Here is a 26427-nt window from a genome sequence, read left to right as displayed (position 1 = left end):
TAGTGTAAAATTGCATGCTTTGAAGAGCACCACCAACTGCCTGCTCAGGGTTGCTAATACTCTGTTCTAACTTCCCAAATGCACAATGTGAGTAACCTGAACTCATCTGAAGTTCATTTTACAGTGAATGGAGAGAAACAAGAAATTTTAGGAAGAAATTCACTGACTTATTTCTAATATGTACTTGTGATGAAAATGGCAGTATTCTAACTCTTTCTCAGCACTGAGTGTAAAGGAGTGTCAGATGACCATGTACTCTGTTTGCATTTGGTGATATGAGTCCTAGCCATATCACCAAGGTACCTAATTCAGTTCTGTAGTACATAAAAGAAATAAAATAAGCATATGAAATACTAATTTCATATTGCTTAAGTATTATATATAAGGTATTATAGATGTTATATTATTTCACATATAAAAATCATACTTAGTTGAAGTATTAGAATATTTATAAATTTTTTGATGTAAATATATAAAGTGTAAGTATTTATAGTAAAACTGTCCTCTGCTAAAAGTAGATTTGGGTTTGATGGTGTCCATTGCTGTATTTGTTCCACAGTAGTCATGATGTACCACTAGGAGTGTTTTGATAGGTGTCTACAATTTAGAATCTAATTAATCAAATAGCATCAAATTAATCTAGGGTGTTTCAAGCAAGAGGCAGCAATACTTGGGTTTTTTGCACATTGCTTTTTTCTGCTATTAATGTTTCTGTGGTTTTCCATCTGTATTGCTCATAGTGCATGATCCTGTCCCACTGGTTCAGTTGTGGGACAAGTCAAGGAATATAAGGAAAACATATACGGAAAAACTCATCATGGCAATGTGTGATAATTCCATTAAAATTAGAGTGATAGGATGGCTGAAATGCAAATATAAAGAGTCTCATCTTGACAGAAGAACATAACACTCAGGGCTCAAAAGCAGAACAACTGATACCATAGTTCTGTATACCTCTGAAATAGCTGGTGTGTTTTTCAAGTAGGTTTTGTGTCCAAATCCCATGTTTTGTATTTGTAAGAAATAGACCCCCTATTGACAAAAATGTTGACACTTCCATCATTTTCCATATTTATGTCACTGATGGAGTTAATTACTTAGAAATTATGACCAAGGAACAATTGTGACACAATGCCATAAAAAGAACTGGAAATAGTGACTTGTAGAAGCTACCATATCTTCCTGAAAGGGTATTAACTGTGGAAAATTTTTGCTGTTGTCTGTTCCCATATTTAGACTCCAAGATTTTATGCATTTCAAGGCATTGCAGTGATAAACAGTCTAGGCAAACCAACTGAAAATCAATATGAAACAGTATTCCTAATTTTGCAGCTCATTATAGTTTCCATGAATTATGACTTAATCTTGTTTCATTTTGTTTTTCTGTGGTTTTGGGCTTGTTTTGTTTTCTCTTTCTTGGTCAAAATGGTGGAACAGACAGAGAAATGTAAAAAGATTAAAAAACAGGATTGTAATTTTTCACTCTAGAAATGAATGAAAACAAGATAGCTACATTTAATTGTTCTGTTTTGTAGATATCATTAAAAAAGTGTTCTCTCTTCAGAGGTTTCTCTTCGGAGAAGTGATTTTGGGAGGAAAAAGACAATAGTATTGCAGGATTCACAGCAAAAGGCAGGAAGATTTGGAGATCAGTATACAAGAGGAGGAAAGAATCAGTCAAAGGTGTTATAAACAATCATTTTTATTTCTTTCAGTGTGAAATATATTATTATGAAGAAAGAAATTCCACATTATTTCAGTTAGATTCCAGGATGGAATATATTCACAAGTTCCTCTGCTTTCCACTCTTTGTCCTCTTTGGTCCATTGAATCCTTAATTCTCTGCTGTGGAGCAGACTTGCATCAGTAGCAGGTCTTTCTTTATACCAATATAGGCAACAGAGTAGAAGTCCCGACACCTACTTAGGATTGGAAAATGAGAATTTTACTTCCATGGGCAAAGAGGGAAATGTAAATCTTTATCAAAAGATTATGCATGGTAAAGTCCATGGGGGATGTGGGTTTTGGATAAGTAGAGTCAGAAGTCTCACTTCAGGGACTTTATGTTTAGAGAAAATATTAACACAGAAATAAAATTGATATTAAATTTAAAAACCCCAACAACATTATTTGAGGTGTGTGGAATCTTGGAGACTAATAGCATGGAATGGCATACAGGGACATGGAGACTGTGTAGTATAGATTCCTAGTTCTCCAAGACCAAATCTCATAAAACCACATCCTGAGACATAAATTCGACCCATATTTGCTGTTTTGCACATTGAAACAGTGTAAATAGAAGAGTGTTACATTTAGATCTGGGCTAAAGTCGATATAGTTGTATTTCCCATTTTACCAAGGATGAACTAGGCCAGACTCTTTGCCTAGCTGTGGAAAACCTGTCTTGTCAGAGCATGTTCAGGGTAAGAATTACCCTGTATTTGCTCTGACAAGTCAGGTTTTCCACAAGCTAAGGACTAGCCTAGTCTATTGTCTTAGCTTCCAGAAGTCAGATTTTTACTCAAAAGCTACATCTGCACCGTTATGTTTAGTTTAGGTATACAGATGAACTTATTTTCCATTTTTTAAATTTCAAACCCATGTTTATTGTCAGCTTCCACTGTGGGTTTTGTGTTGTTTTGGTTTTTTTTATTTAATTGGTACTTTTGAAGAGGTAAAACATACTGTTAGAAAATTATTGATCAAAACCTTGAGGCTAGCCTTCAGGAAGCAAAAAGTTGATATTGGGAGACCTTTGGCAGTTAAATTATTTGCAAAGAGATGCAATAGATATCGCAAGCTTTAGACAGAAATCTAAAACTAGGCTAAATAAAACACCATGTGTTCTGCAAAGAACAGTCCTCCAGAGGTTGATGGTTTTATACAAAAGCAGTGGCAGTTAAGAGAGGTACAAAGAGGCAGAATCACATTTGGGAGAGAGAAAAAAAGAGTGGAGATAGTACTCTTTGCAGATAGAAGGAACTGAGAGTTTGCAAACAAGTGCTTTGCTTCTGTGCAGGGTGGCAGCAGTTCAGCAAGATGCACTTACCCAAATAACTGATTGCTTCATCTGATACACCAGGTGCAGATAAAGCTTTATGTTTTCCATGTTTTGTACATCTGCAAAGTCTCTGCAGCTCATGAGTTTACTGGAGTGATTGTAAGGTACTTACAACATGTCAGTAAGCTAAGTTAGTAGTGCAGTTTGTAAAGATATTGTATGTGCTACTTCCAGCACTATTTGGATTAAAAACCTCCCAGTATAGCAGTAGTCATTACAGGACTTAAAATTGTGTTTGCCTGCCTACATTAGAACTTGCACCTTTGCTAACACAAATGGATTTTGATGGAAGTTAAGAAAAATGTAAGAATCTGGAACATTTAAGAGACAGATGAAATCACCTCTGTATTTTCTAAATCAAGCTGGTCATGACCCAGTATATCAAGAGTGACCCTCAATGTGCACTTTCAAAAAATAGTGAAAAGTAAGCATGCATAAGAAACTTAACACTGGATGAAGCTTTCTGAAGATGAGGCAATTGTCAGAAAGTTCCTAGGTTCATATTTTTGTAATAAATGCTAATACCAACCTTTACTTTCAAACTTGTGCTCTAGTGACTATACTACTACTACCCTGGTTTTTTTTCTGAGTATGTAGTTGTTTGTTTTGTTTTTTGTTTTCCTGGTTATAATGATAGTAGTCATAGAAAAGATACTGAACATGAAGTTACCAATTGAATGGTGATTTTATCTTGACAGGGGGTTTTGGGTACTTCATTAGTACATGCATTTGGTATAACTGCAATGCTCCCATATTGAAGACAATTAGTTCAAATCTAAATGATCCTGAAGATGGAACTGTAGCAAATATATTTTCAAATTATTATTTTATCATCACAGAAAAACCTTCCAGATATCTTCATCTAACTAAATATTTTCCTATCATTTTGAAATTAGGCAAATATCTGGCATTTATTACACAATCTCTCCTTCAGACAGCTGCTGTCCCTAAAGTATTAATGCCAAGCAAGTAACAGTTTCTCAGAATCCAGCTTTGCACAATGGTAGAAGTGATTTCAAATGGGAACATTTACTCAGATTGATCAACTGGTATGAGATCCACTCAGGTGACCATGATAATAATAAAAATCCTTTACAGATGAAACAGAGAAATAGCAAATAATTGAACCTTACATGTTTTCCAAATAAGTTGCAGCTGAATAAAAATGAGTGGAATACACCTTGGGACAGAAGGTGTCAGGGAAATGTGGGATAGAGATGAGTGGAGCAGAAAACTCACATGAAGGTGTAAGTCAAGGGCAGGATATGACTGTGGTTTTCTTAATAGTCTTGAAAACAACAAAGTTGTTAACACTAAGCATCAAGAAGCGCCTGAGTTTTTGTCACCATAATCCCTTGGGAGGGTTGGGTTGGCAGTGTTTTGGCTTTTAAACAAATATTACTGTGCCCAAATTCTAGTAACAGATTTCATTTCTGGCCTGGTATACACTGGGCAGAGAGACTATTCAATCCTGTCTAATCTGAAACTTCAGAACATATGAACATGGAAGAGTAGTTTTCATAACTGTGATTCAATTACGATTTGTTTTGTAAATGTGAAAGTGTTGTTCAGTCTTAGATTTTTAATAAGCAGGACAAGGTTTATATGGATTCAGATCATCTTGTGTAGACTTAACCGATTCCCTGGAAGAGAGGTCCAGAAGAAATCCTCTTTCAGGGAACCAAAGAAAACCCCCAAAACAAGACAAGAACAAACAAAACTTTAACTATACTTAAGCATTCCTTCGTAAATTAGGTGTGCATTAAAGCCCTAGAATGCCAAAGAGCTGAGATAATCTTCATGGATTTTAATTAAACTAATGGAGTTTTAAAATTGTTGTCACTTATAAAAAGACTGAATGCTTTTTGTAGCTTATAAAGGCAAAGAAAGATGAGGAAAATCTACAAGTAATCCCAAGGAAGAATTGTTCAAAATAAGTGTTTTGCTTACTGGTCTGCTGCCAATAGCAAGACAGATTTTTATTCATTTGTCTACTTGTGGTAATGTTTCCTGTAAGAGGGAGTCCAGGATTAGAATTAATGGGAGAAAGTAAATGAGAATTTCTTCTGATTAAAACATTACTAAAGACTTTTTTGTTGCCAGGCAATGTGTGAGGCAACTGTTTTGTTTACCTGTAGTTTTCTAAAAAAAAAAGAAGAAATCATTATGAAAATGAATTTCAGACAATTGGGTTTCTTTCACTAAAAGCAAACAGGTTGTTTTTAATGTTATGATTAAAAGTAGATTATTTATCTTTTAAAATGTTAGCACAGAAACAAATGCATTGTTTCGCATGGTTCAGCGCTAACTCTTTTCTAGGTCTAGAAGTCTGAAAATTTAAAAGGTTTGGTACTGAATTCTGTTATATTTGGAGGTCCATATGCACAATATTCCATTTAATCTTTTGCTTTGCTGAAAGCTAATTTCATTGAAAGGATTCCATTTCAATATAGTAATGCCAGGTTCTTTCTAACAAAGTCATTCAGAATTAAACAATAAACTAGGATAACCTAAACCACAGAGTTACAGCCTCCTTCTATTTGTCCTTTTTGGCTCTGTTGGCTGCACCTGGTCAGCTGGTATTTCAGCAGGGTTAGTATAGAGCTGCTTCTCCATCAGAGGTCATTTACTCTGCTTAAGGGACTTTTTTTTTGCACTGCCCCAACTTCTTCATTCTGTTTTTCTGTCAGAAACTCTACATCAATCCAAGCACAATTTACTTATGTTCTTTGAAAACAGGATCAATAACTTCAAAGAAAAAGAAGTTTTAAAGAAACAAATGGTCAGTCCTCATGCTTGATTTACTTAAGAAATATTGTAAGTACAATAATTTAAGCAGTTCATGCTGCCTCCTAGTTATTTGGGAATTTCATGATGGGGAGTTTCACCCTTAAACAGGCCAAAAAAAACATTATATTCAAATAGTAACATGATTAGTCAAAAGGTAGAGTAAAATGAAAGAGTTTTCATTTTATGGTTCAAGTACACTTTTTTGAATCTTCAGTTATTTTTGAAACATTTAGACACAGAAATAATTTTGTCATGTTAGAAAATGTAGTATTCATCCTGTTTTTCTCTTGCCTACAGGGCAGCACAACTATTTATGTGCTGGAAGAAATGACTGCATAGTCGATAAAATCCGTAGGAAGAACTGCCCAGCGTGTCGCTTGAGGAAGTGCTGTCAAGCTGGTATGGTCCTGGGAGGTGAGCTGTTTTTCAAGTGGATTTGTACAAGTAGGCAGTCAAGTACACTATCTTCAGTCTGTCGAGGTTAAACAACATTACTTTGATAATGTAAAGGAAAGAACCACATTCAAATGTTATTTTTTAAAGAATTACCTAATGTTTTATTATTTCTTAGAATTTTTCTTCAGTGAGTCTGGAAACCCTGAAACAAAAACACCTTTCTGTAGGAATCTCTTTGTACCCTTACACTCATTTTCTGGAAAGGAAAGGAGTTATGTCTTTGGTGTGTATTTATTAATAATTTTGGATCAGATAATTTGATTTAGGTAAAAAATAAAGAAGCAGATTGAAATTGACACTAAAATCAGGAATCAGTACTGTCCCTTTCTCTTTTCTATTATGCTGTCCATCATTGCTTTGAGTACATGTCAAAATTGTATCCTTCTGTTCCACAAGAGAGGGCCAGGCAGTGGTTGCACCAATACTACAGACTTTGCATACCAGATGCTTGGAAATCCCATCTTTGTATTAGTTCTTTCTCGAACAGATTTGGGCTTTTTTTGCATATCATGAAATAAAATTGAGCACTGTGCATTTGAATACCTACAGGGAGAAAATGGTGTATGATCAGGTAGTCACACAGCAAGTTTTGCTGTGCTAACAGGCGGGAATGATGTTTATTTTTCCTTGTATTTTATTCATATTTTGGATCAGCACGAACCTTGAAAATACATGGCTTACACTATAAAAAATGGCTATATAAAAATGATAGAAAGAATATGTTCCTAAAAGGAATTAAAAAAAAAAAAAATTAAAAGGGAAGGACAAAAAGCTGCTTTATTTCCAATATAATCTATTTTAGCACATCAAAGCCCTCGGTCTATCTGTCTGCCTCTCTCCCCCTCTCCCCTGCATTCCCTCCCCCACATTTAAATATTGGTTTTTTATCCCTGAAGGAAGAGCTGGCACTATATACTGTACATCATTTCCTTATCTTGCTGATCAGCATTCATTCATAATTTAAAACATATATATAGTTTTCAGACTGATAGTTTGCACAGCTCTGTGTTTCCAGCTGCTGTAAGCTGAATGCAAGCTCCATGGAGCTGGAATGTTCTGCACACACGGCCATTGTGTCATTCTTACATGGTCAGTCAGTGCCACCTCTCAGTAAAAAAAAAGAAATTGAGCTGACAAGCACGTTGGTGCCACTGGGCTGAGGGGAGAGGGACAAAAGGAGAACATGTCTTTGGATCCTTCTCAGATTGAAGTGGTGTTTTAAAGCTGGAGTAGCAGTGCAGTAGAGAAACAGTACTACTACAAAGGCAGAACCTAAAGCATTGTTTGCCCAGCATTGGAAGAGGAGAAAGCCAAGGAGGCAGAGGTCCAGAGTAGGCTGTGGAAAATACAGAGTAAGAATGAAGACTCAGGAAAAGATGTAGTGCCTGCCTTTTAAAATTTGGGAGAACATGCAAGGTTTGATCAATTTGATCTTTAAAATATATAGCTGCCCAAGGCAAGGGGCTTAGACTAGATGATCTTTAGATCCCTTCCAATCCAAACCATTCTATAATTCTAATGGGCATAAATTAATACAGATAAAAATTAATTCCTGGCTGTGAATTTTACACAGCTGAGAGTTTGATGATGATCTGACCTGAATTTTCATTTATGATACCCTGCATAACACCAACAACTAAGCCCCATGTGTTTCAACATCACAGGCAGCAGTTTGAACAAGCAGAAGAGTGTGAGATGGCTCACTATCATTGTCTAGTCCTTTTGCTTCAGCATTGTTCTGCATAGTAATGCTACATAGGAAAAGTCGCCAGCAGGCTTGACTTCATTCTACATTTTGTGTGCATTTACGGATGCTAGTTTTTTAATAGGGTTGTTTAATATGTACATTTTTCTCTGGGTGTAGGTACTAGAAACAGGAAAATTTGGACACTTTTAGCAGCCATATTGATGAGATGGTAGGTCCTCATTAGTGTATCCTCTTATCAAGATGTTATGTCCTCCTACAAAACCTGAGGATAAAGGTGCTCTGACTTTTATTTTATTGCTATCAGGTATGAATAGAGTAAAATCTTCATCTTTCTCATCACCTTTTTCGATCACCTTTTTTCTCAGCTATTACAAAGCAAGCATAAATATTCTCTTTGTATTTAATGCTAGATTGTTTTATCTAGCTAGTTTGTTGTGTTGCTTAGTCTTCTCCTAAGTATACCTAATCAAAGCTCTCTCCCATTATTTGAGAAGTCAGTGCAGTCTAGTTTCTCTAGTTCTTAGAGGGACATGGCATCTCATCAGATCTCTGCCCTGATATCCCCACCTACACCATCTTCTGGAAAGAAGTAATCTGTCAGCAAATAGAAAGTAGAAGAGAACAGCTGGGCAATGGAAAAAAGGAAATATTGAGTGGAGCTGTGACTGTGGCATCTCTATTTTTTTTTTTGTCAGCTGCCTCAGGTTAAGTGTACTATTTCAGGTGCTCTTAGTGATGTCAAGAGTTCTGGGGAGATTAGGAAGCTAATTGTTTTATGCAGGCTGAAATTGAGTGCTTAATACTGAATGAAGAAGAAAAGACAAATGTAGACCAAAAATGAAGAAAACTGGAGTGAAATTATGCTATTAGTAAATGAAGATTTAAAATTCAAACTACAAATAAAATCTCAAGGTAGACTGTTAATCATAACAATCTTTCTATATGGTTATTGCTACCCGTCTTCCTTTTGCTCATCTGCCATTTCTTATTATTCCTTTGTTGTATCACATGAGCAATGTTTCCTACTCATGACTTGATGTGCTGATCAACTCAGTATGATTCATATATGGAGTCCTGCAGGGCTTGGATAATTTTCCAAAGTGATCAAAGGGCTGTGAAGCCTGTCATATGAGGAAAGGCTAAACATGAGCCAGCAGTGTGCCCAGGTGGCCAAGAAGGCCAATGGCATCCTGGTTTATACCAAGAATAGCATTGCAACCAGGATTAGGGCAGTGATTGTCCTTCTGTACTTGGCACTGGTGAGGCCACATCTCGAGTCCTGTGTCCAGTTCTGGGTCCCTCACTTCAAGAAGGACACTGAGGTGCTGGAGCATGTCCAGAGAAGGCCAACAGAGTGGGGGAAGGGTCTTGAACATAAATTCTATAAGGAGCAGCTGAGGGACCCAGGGTTGTTTAGCCTGGAGAAAAGGAGGTTCAGGAGGGACCTTCTCACTCTCTACAACTCCCTGAAAGGAGACTGTAGCAAGATGGGGGTCGGCATCTTCTCCCAGGGAATGTGCAACAGGATGAGAGGACATGGCCTCAACCTGTGCCACGGGAATTTCAGCTTGGACATCAGGAGGAAATTCTTCACAGATAGGGTTGTTAAACTTTGGAATGGGCTGCCCAGAGAGGTGATAGTCACCATCCCTGGAGGTGTTTAAAGACAGTCTGGATGTGGCACTTAGTGCTCTAGTTGACAAGGCGGTGATGTATCAAAGTTTGGACTCAATGGTCTTGGAGGTCTTTTCCAACCTAAATGATTCTGTGATTCTCTGATTCTTTAACTGGGTTTGTCCAGCCTTAAGAAAAGAAGGCCTAGGGGACACCTTATCACTGTGTTCCGCTATTTAAAGGATGACTGCAAAGAAGATGGAATCTCCCTTTTTGCAAGCAGTCACATGGAAAAGGCAAGGGATAAGTTACTCCTGGGGAGATTCTAATTGGACACAAGAGGAAAATATTTCACAATGAGAAAAATTACCCATTGGCATTATCTCCCAAGAGAAGTGGGGGACTCCCCACCGTTGAACACTTTTAAGATTCGGCTGGACAAGGTCATCTTGTCTAGACTGTGCTTTTGCCAAGGAAGGTTGGACTGGATAGTCCTTGAGGTCCTTCCCATCCTGGAATTCTGTGATTCTGTGAGAAATGTCCATACACAAATTTCCAGTTCTTGGAACAAATGAAATACTTAGAGACATCCTTGAGTAGTTTAAATGAATCGGAATCGGCAGTACTTTAAATCTCTTCTTGTGTTTATGGCCTGTATAGGTCAAGACTTTTTGTGCATTTTGTGATTTCTGCCATTTAGAACTTAAGATGGATATATTTTTGTTCTTTTACCTCTGATACTTAGTTTCTTAATGCTGGCCTTGAGTTAAAGGCAGAGCTGCTATTTTGCTTAATTAACATGAGAAACACTATGATTTTACAGGATATTAATGATAAGATTCCAAAAATTACTATATTAATTAAATTAAACTTACTTCTTAGAGAATACACATTGAATGTCACTGAGTGGCAACCATATAGGTAAGATTGTAATATTTTATTACACAGACTACGGTTCCATTTCTCAACCCTAAATTCAAAACAATTTCAAACTCCTGAAATGTTTTAAAAGAAATTGTAAGTCTGTTGTAAGTAAATTATAGACTAGCAACAAATAGCTTCAGAAATTTATTTCCCTATGTGGGCTATTTCCTCTTTCTTAATCTTTAGAAGGAAAGTATCAATAAAAACATGCTTTTCATAGTACCATATTTGTCATTCTCTGTGAAAGTGTTAATTGTCTTTGAGTATTATAACCTCATAACTTGAGACATTAATCTATCCCCTTTCTAATCTTAAACCTAATAGGAGAGCAGGTAGCTGGATCAGGTCCTGGAATAAACAAGTACTCAACTCTTTTATTTATTATGAGTGAATTTGTAATTTTCCCAGGCTGATTATCACAGATTCCTTGTTCAGCTGTATTGATAAATTATTGTGGTCTTCATTGTTTCAGTCAGCTTTCAGTCTGCAGTGCAGTGATTACATGCAGGAAAGGGTGAATTTATTTTCCAGGTAATATTTTCTGAGGTAGGATCAAAGAGTTTATTAAAACCGAGATGTGTTACTTCTGCTTTGCTGCTTTGTTTCTTTATGTTGTATACACCCCCCTTAAGGTGTGCATTGCTTGTTTTTCTACACAAAACCTGAGAGCATAGTGACCTTAAAGTAAGGGTCATAGTGTTCTGTCAAGAATAATACATCATCGATGCTTTTCACCTCATTACAGGGTAAGGAGAAGGGTAGTGAGATGTTAGACTTCTACTGGAAACCCAGTCCTTTTAATATAAAATGTCTACAGTCAGTAATGTCTGATTGTCAGCATGATTCTGCATACCTAGTTGCAAAAATATTAAATTACAGAATTAGGTAGTAAGGAGAAAATCATAATATACTTGATAGTGAGATTAAATAGATTTTATTTGTTTTTAGAACACAAACACTGTAAACATAGTGTTCATATTACATTCAGAGTAATCAAGGGTAGGGGAACAGTGAGTACTAAAAAACTGCTTGAGTGGTTGGCTATCTTGAAATGAAGTAATGGAAATGTTGCAAAAAAAGTGTGTGCTGTTTAAATATGCACAGACAGGTTTTAGTATTAAGAAAAGTAGTTATCAGAGTGGATTCGTATTATTTACCCATTACAGAACTAAGTGGAGACATTTATTTATCTTACAGCACAAACTTACCTGGGTATTTTGTAAAGAGCAAATGAAAAACTAAGCTATTGTGAAATCTCTCATTTTCTTTATGTCCTTAAGAGTTTTTATTAATTTGACATGGTCTCCTTATTGTAGATGGGAAAGTTTGCTGTGAGTTATTAATAGTCAACTCTCCAGTAGATAGGTAACAAGTGGACTTGTTCTGCTGGTGGCTGTTAAGCAACATAATTAGCAATAAACACATAAGCAATTCTGCAAACCAGTGTGACATTAATTCTGATACATTTAGTCACTTGGAAACATGGGTACTTATTAACTACTAACATTTCCATGTGATAAGCATTCTGTTTGGTTTCTTTCTTTACTTGTTCTCTGAACTGTAAAAGTATCTGAAGCCATTATTTCTGAAAATACCTGAAATCATTATTTATGAACTATCAAATGCATTGTTCCTTCTCTTTTCCTTCATGCCTACACAATACTTAGTGGGAAATTCCCAGCATGTCTACAACTATGTATAGTTTTGTTATGACAGAAATTGGCTCCGGGTCTTTTGGCATAATAAATTGTCTATTCTTTTGTGGTTTTTTGTTTTGCCTTTTTTTTTTCTTGGTTCAGCTGTAACATAAGATGTAACTTTGTGTTTGGTTCTTTAGTAAGAAATCTCTAATCAGAAATATTTTTGTTCTTACCACAAATGATAAAATGAGCTTATGATTGTTGGGGCACTTGACACTAAACTAATTAAACCCACGGTTAAGTTATGGGAACATGACCCCTGATCTCACTGCATGATGAGTGTTACTGTTTTTGCCACCACCCCCATGTCTCTTTCTGTCCCACTGTCATGTAAATCAGACCATAAATGTCAGTATCTTTATTGCATTTTTTGGCCCTTTTTTCCCTAAGCCAAACTTGTATGGCAGAACTAATGACCTAGAAGGGTTTTCATCACCTTTGAGGATCTATTTAAAACAAATGTATTCCATGTAGTCACTTCTGCACGGATAAGCCTTTTTGTTGAAACTTGTAATATGTCACTGAGGGTCATTGTCTTTGAACCTCTGAAGGTTTGGTTTTCTGTGTCTATAGGGTGCACTGCCAGAGTGTTTCCATGAAAGAAATTTGAAGAGTTGCTACCTAGAGCTGTATATATTTCCGTAGCCATACCACAAGTATCTGCGCTTATTTTGGGAAAGCAGTTCAGCTATTAATTTGTTTTAGTCAGTGTTGTTCATACCACTGCATTATGGAAATAACAATTGCAAATTCTGAGAAAGGGAAATTATGCTTTAGAAAGTGAAGTGTTTTCTAAGTGTTGACATCTGGTTTTACAGTATTTGTGGGTCTTTCACTCATCCCCTGGCCATCAAAACAGGATTCAGACATGAGATGAAATGCTTTTAGGGAACTGGAGGAAAAGAGTTTCTGTGTGTAGTAATTAATTGTGTAGTAATAAATTACTAAAATTTTTGGTTTGGGGTATTAGAGAGTGAAAGAAGCAGTATACTTAATTGACATTAAATAGAAACTGAATTGTAGAGCCAGCTGGCTCAGCTGTTGGCGTATGACAGAACAGTGGGAATTGAACCAGAAAACACTTTATGAGGTTACTGTAACCTAGAATTCATGACAATAATTTTAATGGGTGGGTGCTGTTCATTCCTTAGTGAAGGGAGTATGATACAGAGGGAGAAGCTCTTAAGAATTTTCCATGATTATTTCTCAATTACATAAATAGTCAAAAAATAGAAAACTTATTTTGAAGACAGTTCTAGTTTCCTTGTATAGATTGAGTGTAATCCAACACTAGTGGGAAATATTAGAGTTACTGGTTAATTCTTTTTAACAGATCAACAATTTCCTTTTTCAGGTCGAAAATTGAAAAAGTTTAACAAAATTAAGGTTGTGAGAACATTAGATGTTGCACTCCAGCAGCCAGCAACCCTTCAAGATGAGAGCCAGTCTCTAACCCAGAGGCTGTCCTTTTCTCCAAATCAAGAAATACAGTTTCTTCCTCCAATGATAAGTGTTTTACGAGGCATTGAGCCAGAAGTTGTCTATGCTGGTTATGACAATACAAAACCTGAAACACCAAGTTCCTTGCTGACCAGTCTGAATCATCTTTGTGAGAGGCAACTTCTTTGCGTAGTCAAGTGGTCTAAATTGCTACCAGGTAATACCATTTCTTATAAGTAGTGAATTGTAGTTAAACAAATATTTCATTGGAGAAGCAGTCTAAAGAGAATATTATTGACTGCCTGTTAATTAATTCTTTACAAATTCCAAAATTATTAAGCTTCCACTTATCAGATAATGTAACTAATCAAATACATTTTAATAGGGAGGCACATTTGAAGGAATCCATTCAAATATTTAGATTTACTCCAGGAAACCACAGGAGCTCAGAGAGTTCCTATATGTGATTGTTATAGAAGCCTTTCTACCCCAACCCCTCTTACTCTATTATTTATTCATTTATTAATGTGGCAGTGAGATGCTGGTTCTCTCAGATATAAAAAAGGTTGTATTTCTGCTTCTGATTTATTCTTATTATTACTAAAATGACGTCTTGAAAGTAACAAAGAAAAATTTTAATAAAGAGTAGCAATTAGAACTAAGCAGCTCACAAACACTGCTAATGAGAAGTAACTAAATTTATGAAGATCCATGACTGGATTAAAAAAGAAATCCATGTGATGTAAGTATGGGTGCTGTATGGTGATAGAGATCAACCTGGTCACCCTGGGATATATAGAAATCAATATACTGAGCAGAAAGCCTGGAAAATACAGTTTAATGTGAGCTCAGTGTGACACTTCGCTGCTGCAGGAAGCAATAGTCTCTATCACTGTTCTTCCCATTGCAGTTGGCACTTACCAGACCTCTTGGGTGAATTGATTCATCTCACCAAATGAGAAGAAACCTTTTTTTTTAACCCTCTGTAGTTTTCTGATGTCTTCATGAACTGAAGCAGTTCACTGAAGAGTAGCATGAGTGCCAAAGTTTGCTTGAAGGAGGTAACAGGACCTCATGATGTAGAACAGGAGCACTGTTTTCAGTGGCAGAAAGCTGTTAGTTTGACTCAGATAATTTGTGGCAATCTTTAAATTTATCAAACAGCGAAAGTTATCAAACACAAGCACACAACTGAATATGATTCTCTTTAGCTGAATGCAAGAAAGGTATTTATATAAGGATGTTTTTGTATGACAGCTGCATCTTGTGTTAAGAAGAGTGATGTTCAAGCTATCGATATTAAATGAGAGTTGATTACAGTGATCATGTTACAAACTGTCATATTTTTACCAAAGGAAAATGAGATGCATCCCTATTCTTTGAAACAGTCATTTTTGCAAAAATAAATTTTGGTTTTAACATTTCAAAATACTGGATGAGAACAAAAAGACAAGAGGCTAACTATCAAAGTGAGACAGGCAGTTATTACCTAAATATCTGAGAGCTACATCCCCAAAACCTCTTGTTGTTCTAGGTGTTCTCAGTTTGGTAGCTCAGATTTGTAATCTCAAAATACCTACTTAGCTGCTGTCTAAATGAGAATGATGAAATATTGTATCTTTAATTTCATTTCCAGGTTTTCGGAATTTGCACATCGATGATCAGATAACCCTTATCCAGTATTCCTGGATGAGTCTAATGGTTTTTGCAATGGGGTGGAGATCATACAAACATGTCAGTGGTCAGATGTTGTATTTTGCACCAGATCTAATCCTAAATGAGTAAGTAGAATGCGCTTGTATTATATGAATAACATTTTGAACTTTCATGTGCCAATGGTAATGTGACTCCATTGATGTCAAGATTTCATTCACTACTTGTTCTGTTTCAAAATTAACAACAAAATCCTCTGACCGTATCAAAGTTCAGTAACTTTGGGAAGGGTTTTGTGGGAACCCCAACTATTCTGTGTACACTCTCAAGCAAAAGCAGTTCAAATAGTATTTTAATTATCTAAGGGAAAAATCATAATAGTAAATAAAATAATAATGATGTCAGAAGATTTACTTCATCTGAATTGGACTCGAATTAATGTTTACTAAATGGAACTGTGATTTTTTGTTTGGTTTTTTTTTTTTTGGGTGGTTTTCACAAATAGTTTGCATATAACCTACGTTCTCATTTGTGACACTTTTTGATAAAAATGAGTATCTAAAGTGCATTTCTTGTTATAAAAGTGCATTTGTTGTTAGAAAATTGTAAAAAAAATTTCGCCAAGAAGGAATTTCAATATCAAGGAAAAATTACATGAGACTGCGCTTTTCTGCTGGGGAGGGGAAGGGGCTTTTTGGCTTGGATTTTCCTTCACTATGCTGTTTAATTTAGATAGCCATCATTTCAGTCTTTGTCAGTTTTCCAGATCTGCAAATTAATATTTTCAGACTTGGAATTTTATATTCTTTGGTTATAGGGAGATTGCCAGTAACAGTAAAATGTAGTTTAATCCCTATATTTATCTTTCCTTAATACATTTTTCTTAGTTATTTTTTTTCTTAAAATACTAAAAGAACTGCTATGATGCAAGTTGAAAGTAAAACAGGTGTTTTTTAAGACATACTGTTTAAGGATTGAGAGGTGGATTTGCAGAAGATTTAGACACCTGATTTTAAAATATATAGACATGCAAGATCTTCCCAGTGAAATTCTTATAGAAGATATTCAGTAGAGCTGGCCCTATTGCTCCTGACCTTTTCCAGATGATTGTAAATCACTGTGAGGTTGTTGAGTAATGAATTCTCTCTTCTCCCATTTGTATTAGTTGTGCTGTACAAATTGAAATACTTAGAAGTGATGAGGTTGAAAGAACTTCTGACTGTCTTGTTGTCCCAGCATAGTCTGATACATTTTATGGTTACATTCAGAAGAAACATAGATTGAGATGGGTTTATGCAGTAATGTCATGTCTTAGAGTATCACGCCACTTGTGGACCACTCCTGACACCTTGTGAAGAGGACCTTAAGTACTTTGCTTTAGAATAGGGTTGCCATTTATGAACCCAGATTATAATCCACCAGAAACAGCTTCTTATTGTCAGCTCAAGAACATCTACACTGGATGCTGACAACGTATTCCTCTCTTGGTTATAGAACATGTCCTCAGGGTCATACTAGAGATGTTATAAACAAAGAGATATAAAAGGTGACTGATGCACTGAATCTTAGTTGCAACAATTTATTGGGAAATAAGTTAGCTTTTAGATCAGTAAAATGTAAACAATTTTGTTGTCTACAATGATATGTAAGCTTGTACTTCATGTTCGCTTTATGCAAAGGTAACTGCTGAACACTGCCAAAAAAGTTAACTGTCCTGGTCATGCATCCCCATGACTTTAGCTAAACTGGACCAAACACTCTCTGGCTGCACTGTCTAACAGATAAGGACTTTATATGCCTGAGAATTACCCCAGAAAAAGCCATTCATTAGCAGGTGGTGGTGATCCCTGACATGACTCACCACATAGGAGTTCAGGCACTAATGCCAGAATCACAGGAGTGTGTGCCTAGAGGTAGAAAGAGATAATGGAAATTCCTTCTGCAGGGTCATCACACACCATAGTTGTTTCATAATTACCATGGAACCACAATCCAAAGCTTGTGTCACAGTCAAGCTGTCATATAGTGAACGGAGTTGCTATTCTTCTCAGGAAGGACATGTTTTGTAACATCAATTTCAGACCAAGAAAGCCGGGAGTGTTAGTTTGACAAAGACTTCATAGTGCTAACACCCTACAAAGACTTCCTGTTACTTGCATTTTGCAGTGTCTAAAAACGTGGGTAAGAACAGCATTTAAGCTGCTAACCCTGAAAGCTGCTATTGCTCTTCATACATAATAATTAGGAAAAGATGCTACCAGAAAGTATTAGAAAGGAAAGTTTAAAGTAGGTGTAGAAACAAGCCCATTCAGGTCTAATACATTAGATTTCTATGTTTATGTCATTTAAGATCTGGTACAAGATATCAGATATTGAACAACAATGAAATAATTTTCATTCAAGATAACAGTAGTGCTTTAAATAGCAACAACAACAACAAAATTAATGCATTGAAAAAAGTATCTTTTTAACGGAAAATATCTTCTGTTTTGATTGCTGAGGTTACTATCTGCAGTCAGATTATAAGGCTGATCTGAACCCCGTAGCAGGCGGGGGAGGAAAACTTAATCTTCCCGTTGTTGTTGTACCTAATTCATCAGGATTGGGATGCAACCTTTTAAAATCAGTCCCAGTTACTGGATCATCAGGTTAATGTGGAGTGAATTCAGTCTAGATTAGAAACTTTGTAATGCTATTGTTGCAGTCATTTCAGTTGAAAATACTCTCCTAATAAATATATGCAATAATATATACTCAGTATACCAATATCACAAAGAGAAAAGCAGTATTGAAGTGCTGCAAAAAACCCTGCAGTTTTATGTATTTCCTGTGTGATTTGTTCTGTTACTTCTGTGGGAGTTTAGGAGAGGTTGTATTAATATCTCTGTTTACTTGGCATGTAACATTTTTAACTGTTTCTTTAGTGTCATGGCATGCTACAAAATAATATCATTGCTACTAGAAGTACCAGGCTAGGGTTGCTACAAAGTATTTTGTTGAAGAGGTTTTTGCCGAAGCTGAGAGCAAGTTTTCCATAGACTTTCAGGTTTGTCTTCAGCTCTATGCTTTGAAATCTTTACAGAGATGCAAGAATCTATCAACATCTAAAATAAAATAGTATTTTTTGGTATTTTTATGATTTGGGTATTTTTATCATTTGCGTATTTTTATTATTTGGGTATTTCTAATTAATAAACTCCCAGCACTTTTGGTGATTAGCATTAAGTTTTGATATTCTCCAAGTTTTGGTTTTTTTGTGGGCACCAGTAACAGATTAAACATTCAAAATAATAGCACATTCATTACAATTAAAAAAAAACTAGCATTGAAATAAAAAATTCAGAAAATTGTATACGTGTATAGTCTCATCTTTAATTTTTGTAATGTGATAATTAAACTGTTAACAAGACCTTTCTTTCAAGCAGTTAGGACTGGAGTCATTCTTTGTCTCTGGTTTCATGTTTTTTAATTTTTTTTTTTTACCTTTTCTGGGTGTAAGACAGAGGATGAAAGAATCATCATTCTATTCCCTGTGTCTATCCATGTGGCAACTCCCACAGGAATTTGTCAGACTTCAAGTTAGTCAAGAAGAGTTCTTATGTATGAAAGCGCTGTTACTTCTCAACACAAGTAGGTTCTTTTATTTCTTTGTAACACATCATTACTAAAAGAGTTTTAAGCCATGCTGTTTAACTTGACAATCACTAAGCTTTCTGGCTTAACAAATGGAAGTGTCCTAGGATGAATGTTAATATTCCAAGTCTTAAAAATATTTTTTTCAAATGTTTATAAAGAACAAAGAATTTGTGATTCATTGTTGGTTTTATTGTGTATAAAGACATGAGGGAAATGTTGGATCCCTTTTGACATATGGATATTTCAAAACAACTGTGCAGTATTTCTGCCTGGAAACATCAGTTCAAGTGACTCTACACAGATTTAAAAATCCCCAACTGAACCAAAACAACCTAAAAAGTATTAGAATGTATTTAAAAATATTTAATAAATTATCAGGACTGAGGGCTTTATCTTAACCAAGATCTTAAAGCACGTTTGCTCAAAAGAATTAGGGAAGTGGGCATGACAAACAATACTAGCATTTATTCAACTTTTTATAGTTATAAATAGGTGAAGTTTAGCACAGATATAAACAAATGGAAATGTTTTTCTTTGGTTTGTTTCTCTGGAAACAAAATCCGTGGTCACTTTTAATCACATGCATCTTTTAAAGAATGCTGCGTGCAGCTGCGTTCCACTTTACATAGGAAATGTGGTAGCTGATGAACTTATCTTCCAAAACCTTCTTTGAAATACCAAAATTTACATCTTCTGAGGCCATAATTTTTAGTTATGAATCCCCAAATAAAAAGTTTTAAAATTATACAGATGCTGTTAGAAATGAGAATTAGCACTTCTGAAAAATATAGTTGAAAGTATGTAAAAGTTTGGTTCTCAGCACACAACGGAGTCAGAGGAGAGAAGTGCAAATTCTGCATAACCTGCTTCTTGGTTTTACAAAGTTTAAGAAATTGATAAGGAATTAAATTTAGTCCCTCTCAGTCTGTACTTGGCTGGTATTTGCATAAACCCATTCTTTAAAAAGAAACTGGTCTCAGCAGAGAATAAGTTTAAAAATATTAAATTTAGCTCATATGAACATAGAAAATACTAAAAGAATAGCAAAATACCATACACTCTGCTAAAGCAGTAATGTAGATAAAAATTCCCCTCTGATATAACTCCAGTTTCTTTGTTAGAATGTGTATGTATTCCTATTTTAAATGTTTTCCATCTTGTTTTCATCATAAATAAACTCCCTTGTCTATCATCTGGAATTTCAGTTAAATTTAGATAAATTTGTGGTATTTCAGCTATCTCTGTCCCAGAAAGTTCATATCAAATTCAAAAAAGCATTACAATTGTTGGTCCAATCCTTCTCATTTCTGAGTGCATCAGTTTAACAGCATTCATCAAGTTGCTGTTTATCAACTGCACTGCACTCAGAAACTATTTTTTTAAGATGAAGTGTTTATGCATATGCAAGAAATTACTTTAAAAAAAAGAAAGTATTTCTACCTGTTCTGATAAATTTTGCTTTTTGTTCTCTCCTGCATTTATTGTCTTATAGGAAAAAACAATTTGTCAGATCTTTGGGAAAAGGAACACACCTAACAGTTGTTGCTGAGACATTTAGTAAACATTTGGTACTGTATAAATATAATTCCATGAAAGTATTTTCAAAAAGCCATATAACTTCATTGTTGTTCTAAAGTGGTTTTTTTTAAGATTACTTTTATTTTAGTCATTATATTCATCTTAATCTTCTTCAAATGTGAAAGTACAGCCATTTCAGGCTTTTGTATACTAACAGTAAATCAAGTCTAATCCTTTAGTTTCTCACTGTGTCTTCTGTTCAATTTATTATTTAGATGAACTGGTTTTGACTTTTTTAGGTAATTGCAAAGAAACAGTAATTTGTATTAAACTGTCAGTCTCAACACATTTCTAATTCTGAATGCACCCCCAGCCTAAGTTGTAACATTATATTTGATTTTACAGTTTTTTTCTTTGAGTTGGCTGAGGCTTAAATGTAATGCTTTCCAGACTTCTGATTTAAAGGAATTTGTAAATCTTGTTGCATAAGATTCTGCTCAGTTTGTGCCTCTGAATAAAAGCATCTTCATTCTTTACATATGTTCAGGGTAAGGGAACAGCTGTTTAAATTGTATTTGTCCATGTAAGTTTTCACTCAAATGGATAGCTTAGAGGAACATTTTGTTTTTAGGCAGGAATGTGACTTGTCTTTTTGCAGAATTTTGCAGAGGAAACAGGCCATTCATTGATGGAAGACACCTTTTAAATTAATTTGCAGGGGAAGTATAAAGACTTAATTGCTGGTTTAGAGATGAAGTCATCTGACCCTAAACTCCATCAGAGTCACTTTATATGAAAACATTCCTTAGTTCTCTATAAAGCTGCTGTTAAGAAATGTCCAAAACCATACAGGCTTTGAAAATTAAGGTATTCTTTTCCCATGACACTATCTTATCATTAGCAGCCACTTACAGGTTCATTTCTTGATGTTCTCTCCATGTCCTCATTTTGATCCTCACACCTGACCTTTTAGAGAAGAGGGGGTTCAACTTCAATTTCTCCTCCTTGCTAATTTTTCTAAAAAGCTGTTCACCTTTAAGACTCTGATCTGTTCTGCTAAGAGAAGGAGGTTCAAACAGGAGGCCTGAGGCCTGGCAGCTTTACTGTCTGCACTACTTTAGAGTTGTTAGTTCATTCTTTGACTCCATTTTGAAGCACTCCAGCTAGATCTCTCTACCATAAATTTGCTGTGAAGAAGGCAGACCCTCAGCAGTGTACACATAAATCAGTCCATAACGTATTTCCTCAAAGGCAGGAGTGGTTCTTTTAGGCATAATTTTTTTTCCCAGCAAACGCCTATAACTGAAGCTTAGGGATATTTCTAGACATGGGCAATTAGCAAAATGAGCTGATTGTTCCTGGTATATCCTTTTAACTAATTGTATCACTCTTTCTGGAGTAACTCTTGAATGGGAAGAAGTACCTGGCACATAATAATGCATTGCACTGTACAGCATGAAATACTTTAAATTTTTCCTTTACTTTAAATTTTTTTCATTGCCTTCAGAGTAAATTGTAGCCCAACTGTTATTTGTTTTTAGTTCCTTTGGAAGGTCTAAGAAGTCAAAGCCAATTTGATGAGATGAGAACCAGTTACATCAGAGAACTGGTGAAGGCAATTGGTTTGCGCCAGAAAGGCGTTGTGGCCAACTCACAGCGTTTCTATCAACTTACAAAACTGATGGATTCCATGCATGATGTAAGTTTGTGTGTTAGTGTGTTTTGCTTTTTATGTAAGAAGGAACTGGTGTTTCTTAAAATTAATTTTATGGAAGGGAGTAGTCAGCATTGCTAAACAGCAGAAGAAAACAACAAAATATTTTTCCTTTATTGTATATATTTGTGTGAATATACATGCTATATATGTATATATATATATGCTATATATTCAGCATCTGTGTATGCATTGTGCACATATTTTATGGCATACAATATGGAAGTATTTGTGAAACATGCATTAGAGTGCTACCATTTTGTTTCATTTTTGTGTAACATAACCAGTACACTTGTGGGCTTTGGTAGGGGTGGTGTGTAGGTGTGTGTGAGCACGTGTGTATTTGTTCAGGAAAATAATGTGAGGAATAGGCAATTCAAGTTGCAAAGTCAGATTACTTAGAATTACTGAAAGGCAACCAAGATTGGCTTTGCAACCTTAGTTCAACTGGTTTTATGTGTATATTCTCTACCACTTTTTCAGTATCTGTCTATGTTTGGGAATCGAGTAATCTTTTAGAATTCTAGATACCAAGTACTTTTGAGCTTGATGTTGGTTGTGAGGAGCTTGCAGGGAGTTCAAGGTGGACAGGATCTTTGCATCTTTATATTCTTCAGAACTCAGCAAATCTGCATTTTATTTTAATTCAATCTCTTCATTTCAAATGCATACAGTAAAATAATCTGTGAGGGAGAGAAAGAGGGAGAGGCTTGCTGCAAAATAGCAAAGTGATATTTGGTCCATAGAGTATCTTTGTTCAAGTCCTGTTTCAGGTCAGGCTGGTAAAGTGATGGGAGATACAAGGAAAAGAAAAATCATCAGACTGGAGAGATTCTGTGATGTTAAAGCCTAGGGTAGCAGAAAGAGTACAATATTTGACAACATAATGGTCACTGGTCTGAAATAAAAATTGGAACCTCTCAGAGGGGCTAGAAGAGATGTAAAAGTCACATGTTGAGCAGTTGCTTTCAAGGAATGAGAGTCTGTGGAGTTCAATGTTTGCAGCATACAGGGATATGATCATAATGAAAACCATGTCCAAGCTCACAGGTAAGCAGTAAATGCTGTCCCTCAGAGCACTGTTTAAATAGCATGTAGTGGCCAAAGCACTGACTCTTGTCTTGAGTGTGAGAATAAGATGAAATGTTGAATGCTTGCGAAGCAGTTGCCATTGTTCATCGCATATGTCATGAGTGAGGGTGATACTGCTTGGTAATATTAGTGACGCAGTGGTTTTATATAACATGCCATAGCTATGTGTATGATTTTTGTCATTAATAGGGAATGACAAGTACCCTCATTATTGATTCAAGAAATGACAGGTATAGAATGATGTCAGCTGATGAACGTATGAGATAAATGATTGACAGCATGTTTCTGTGGCTGCATTACTGTTAGCCTGATTGATCATGTTTGTATTTTATTAAATCCAGCTGGTGAAACAGCTCCATCTCTTCTGTCTGAACACATTTCTCCAGTCCCGTGCACTGAGCGTTGAATTCCCTGAGATGATGTCAGAGGTGATTGCTGCCCAGCTACCGAAGATTCTAGCAGGGATGGTGAAACCTCTTCTCTTTCACAAGAAGTGAAATGTCTTTTCTCTTATCATAGAGATGATATCTGCGTCATTTTTTGTTTGTTTATTTTGGTCAAGATTTTGCAATGTCAGGACTTCAGCATATTTGACATGCTTACCCTGCCGACTGCTTTATACCTGTGACATACAAAAGCCATTCAAGCTTGATGTACATATTGTGAGCTCCTGATTCCTTAATTGCAAAAATCACAACAGTCATAAGAAATGTTTTGTAAACTTGTCTAAGCTGCTTTTTAGATATACATATGAATGACAATGAATAGACTTTCCAGATTTCTAACAACAGTTATACATTTTTCTTACACATTGCACGCTCTTGAATTTCTGGTATGACATGGTGCAAAATTTTTACTTTAGTACATTGTGTGCATGGGTACATGTGGGCATGTGCATAATATAAGATTTTGGAGGAATTAAAATAAATATTGCCCACATTTTCTTACAGATATTTCACTTTTTATTACTGCAATGCCATAATGAGTAACTAAAGTGCTAGGCATAGAGTATACATTCATAATCTCATCTGTGTCATGTTGCATTGAAACTCTAAGTCCAGCATACTGTTTTCTGTAGCATTTGGTGGAGCTCTTCTTCAAAAATCAGAAAGTTTAGGAAAATTTCAGTGTGTATTATACCAGAAGTAATGTGTATGCAGATCCACTAAGCTTTGGTTTGTGTTATTTTTCCTTAAAAGTTCAGCACTTACTAAAGCTAAATCACTTAGCTGTAATATTAAATTCATCAACTCTTACATTCTGTATTTCAGAAGCTTTAAATAGAGATGTTTTCACTGACTGCAACTCTTAATAATCTTAATGTTTTGAATTCCAATGCTGAACACAAAATCAGCCATTAGAATCAAATTATAGTGACGTTAGATGCAAAAAGAAGTGGAAAATATGACTGCAAACATTTTGATACACATCAGACTCATTTCAGTATAATTTAGTGGAGCTACATATTTTGTATTTTAAAAGCATACCATTATAATTGAGGTAACTGCAAAAAGGAATTGGACTAAATTAGCTTTATACCTTCAAGAAGAATGATATGTTTTACCATAGAAATGAATATTCAACTGAAAAATTATAATGTAGTGTTGTTTGTTCCTATGATATGGTTATGAAGGAATTCATGCATATAAGGCAGCAAATTGTAGACATATTCAAACAACAGACGAACAGATAAACCTTAAGAATTTATGAGTCCATTAAAATATGCTAAATTTTCCCAGTTGCTAGAAATGATACGTAAATGTAGGAAATGGTGAGTCTTGTTTGGGTACTTCTGGCCCTACGCTTTTGCTTTTGCCCATGACTTGTTAGATGCCCCCACTGTGTGCCTGCGTCCTGCTGGTGGTGTGTAGCTTGGTCTGTACAGACATATCCTTGTCACATGAACCAAGGCCCCTGGGATGTAAGTTCAGTATCCCCAGCTAAATCAGGGTGTCCCTCACTAAAAGGGTAAGTGATGTTGCTAATTGGTAAAAATTACATCTTGAAAAATTTGTGGACAACTGACAAGTACAGGTATGTCTAAGGGTGTCCTTATAGGTCAAAATTTCCTAAAGCCAACCAAGAAGAAGCTACCTTACAGCTGGGAATAAAAATATTTTTTGTATTCCCCACACAGTAGTACAAAACCCACTAGAGCTAGTGCAAATATGTGACCCTAGAAAAGTGGTATAGACAAACTTTTGTGTTAGTTGACTAGGTTTGTCATCTCTAACTGCTCAGGCAAGCAATGTCTTTCATATTCAATACAGTCTGACTTTTAACTGTGATCCTTAAAGCAATTATGTTTTAATAAATAGCACAAAATTCTTTATTTCTACATTCTGAAGTTTTATTTTCTTTATTTTGTGTTTGCATTTAGTAAATGTGATGCTCAGTAAAGAAGTCCATTTCATCCATTCCACTTTCATGTAACAACAGTACTTCCATGCATTCTTTTGGAATTTAAGTATTGCCACATGATTTACCGCTGAGAAAGCAGACCATCTACTGGTTACTGTTTAGATTAAACTGATAACAGAAACTTCCCACACTAAAATTTACTCCTCACGACCCTAATTCTGAAATTAGAGGACAGAGCAGGCAGTATGTTTGCCTTTGGAATGCATGGATCTCCCTACATCTGCCTTTTACTCAATCCTCAAGTGGCTGACAGGTCACCATGTCCCATAAACATGGCAGATTAGTCTGAAATGCATTATATTTGTCTCAAAGGCATAATCAAAAAGGAAGAAAAGATACCTTTTGGGAATAGATAACAAAGGTTAAAAACATTTTCAAATTGTGTTTCTTAAAGTTCTCTAGCTCAGAGAAAAAATTCCCAGAACTTCCTGGCCATGATAAAGGGACTACACAACAGAGAATGATTGGCTGATTGTGTCTGCAATAAGAGTCTGAAAGTCCTGTGATCATTATATGATTGTCTGAAGTTAAAAAAAAAATGAGAACTTCCAGCTATAAGCCCAGTTTATAAAATGGCATTTAGTGTCCATTTTGATACTGTCATTTGCTCTGGGTTACACAGACACCACGAACAGTGGAAAAGGACCCGGGGGTGCTGGTCAACAGCAGCTGAACATGATCCAGCTGTGCCCAGGTGGCC

The 26427-nt window shown here is 35.6% G+C and overlaps 1 protein-coding gene across 1 annotated transcript in view; it reads left to right on the top strand.

Annotated features, from left to right (window-relative positions):
- PGR (progesterone receptor) overlaps positions 1–23803 on the top strand; it is a gene marked incomplete at both ends in the record, with an annotated part of 31619 nt that extends 7816 nt beyond the window's left edge. Inside the window, 6 exons of the mRNA XM_082278775.1 lie at positions 6149–6265; positions 13608–13910; positions 15330–15474; positions 18846–18976; positions 22042–22199; positions 23648–23803. Of these exons, the coding sequence (XP_082134901.1) occupies positions 6149–6265; positions 13608–13910; positions 15330–15474; positions 18846–18976; positions 22042–22199; positions 23648–23803 (1010 nt within the window). The remainder of the gene's footprint in view (positions 1–6148; positions 6266–13607; positions 13911–15329; positions 15475–18845; positions 18977–22041; positions 22200–23647) is intronic.
- Between the last annotated feature and the right edge of the window lie 2624 nt (positions 23804–26427).

Source organism: Coloeus monedula, assembly GCF_965178545.1.
Source record: "Coloeus monedula genome assembly, chromosome: 3".
NCBI lineage: Eukaryota > Metazoa > Chordata > Aves > Passeriformes > Corvidae > Coloeus > Coloeus monedula.
This window is presented reverse-complemented; position numbering and strand designations above follow the sequence as displayed.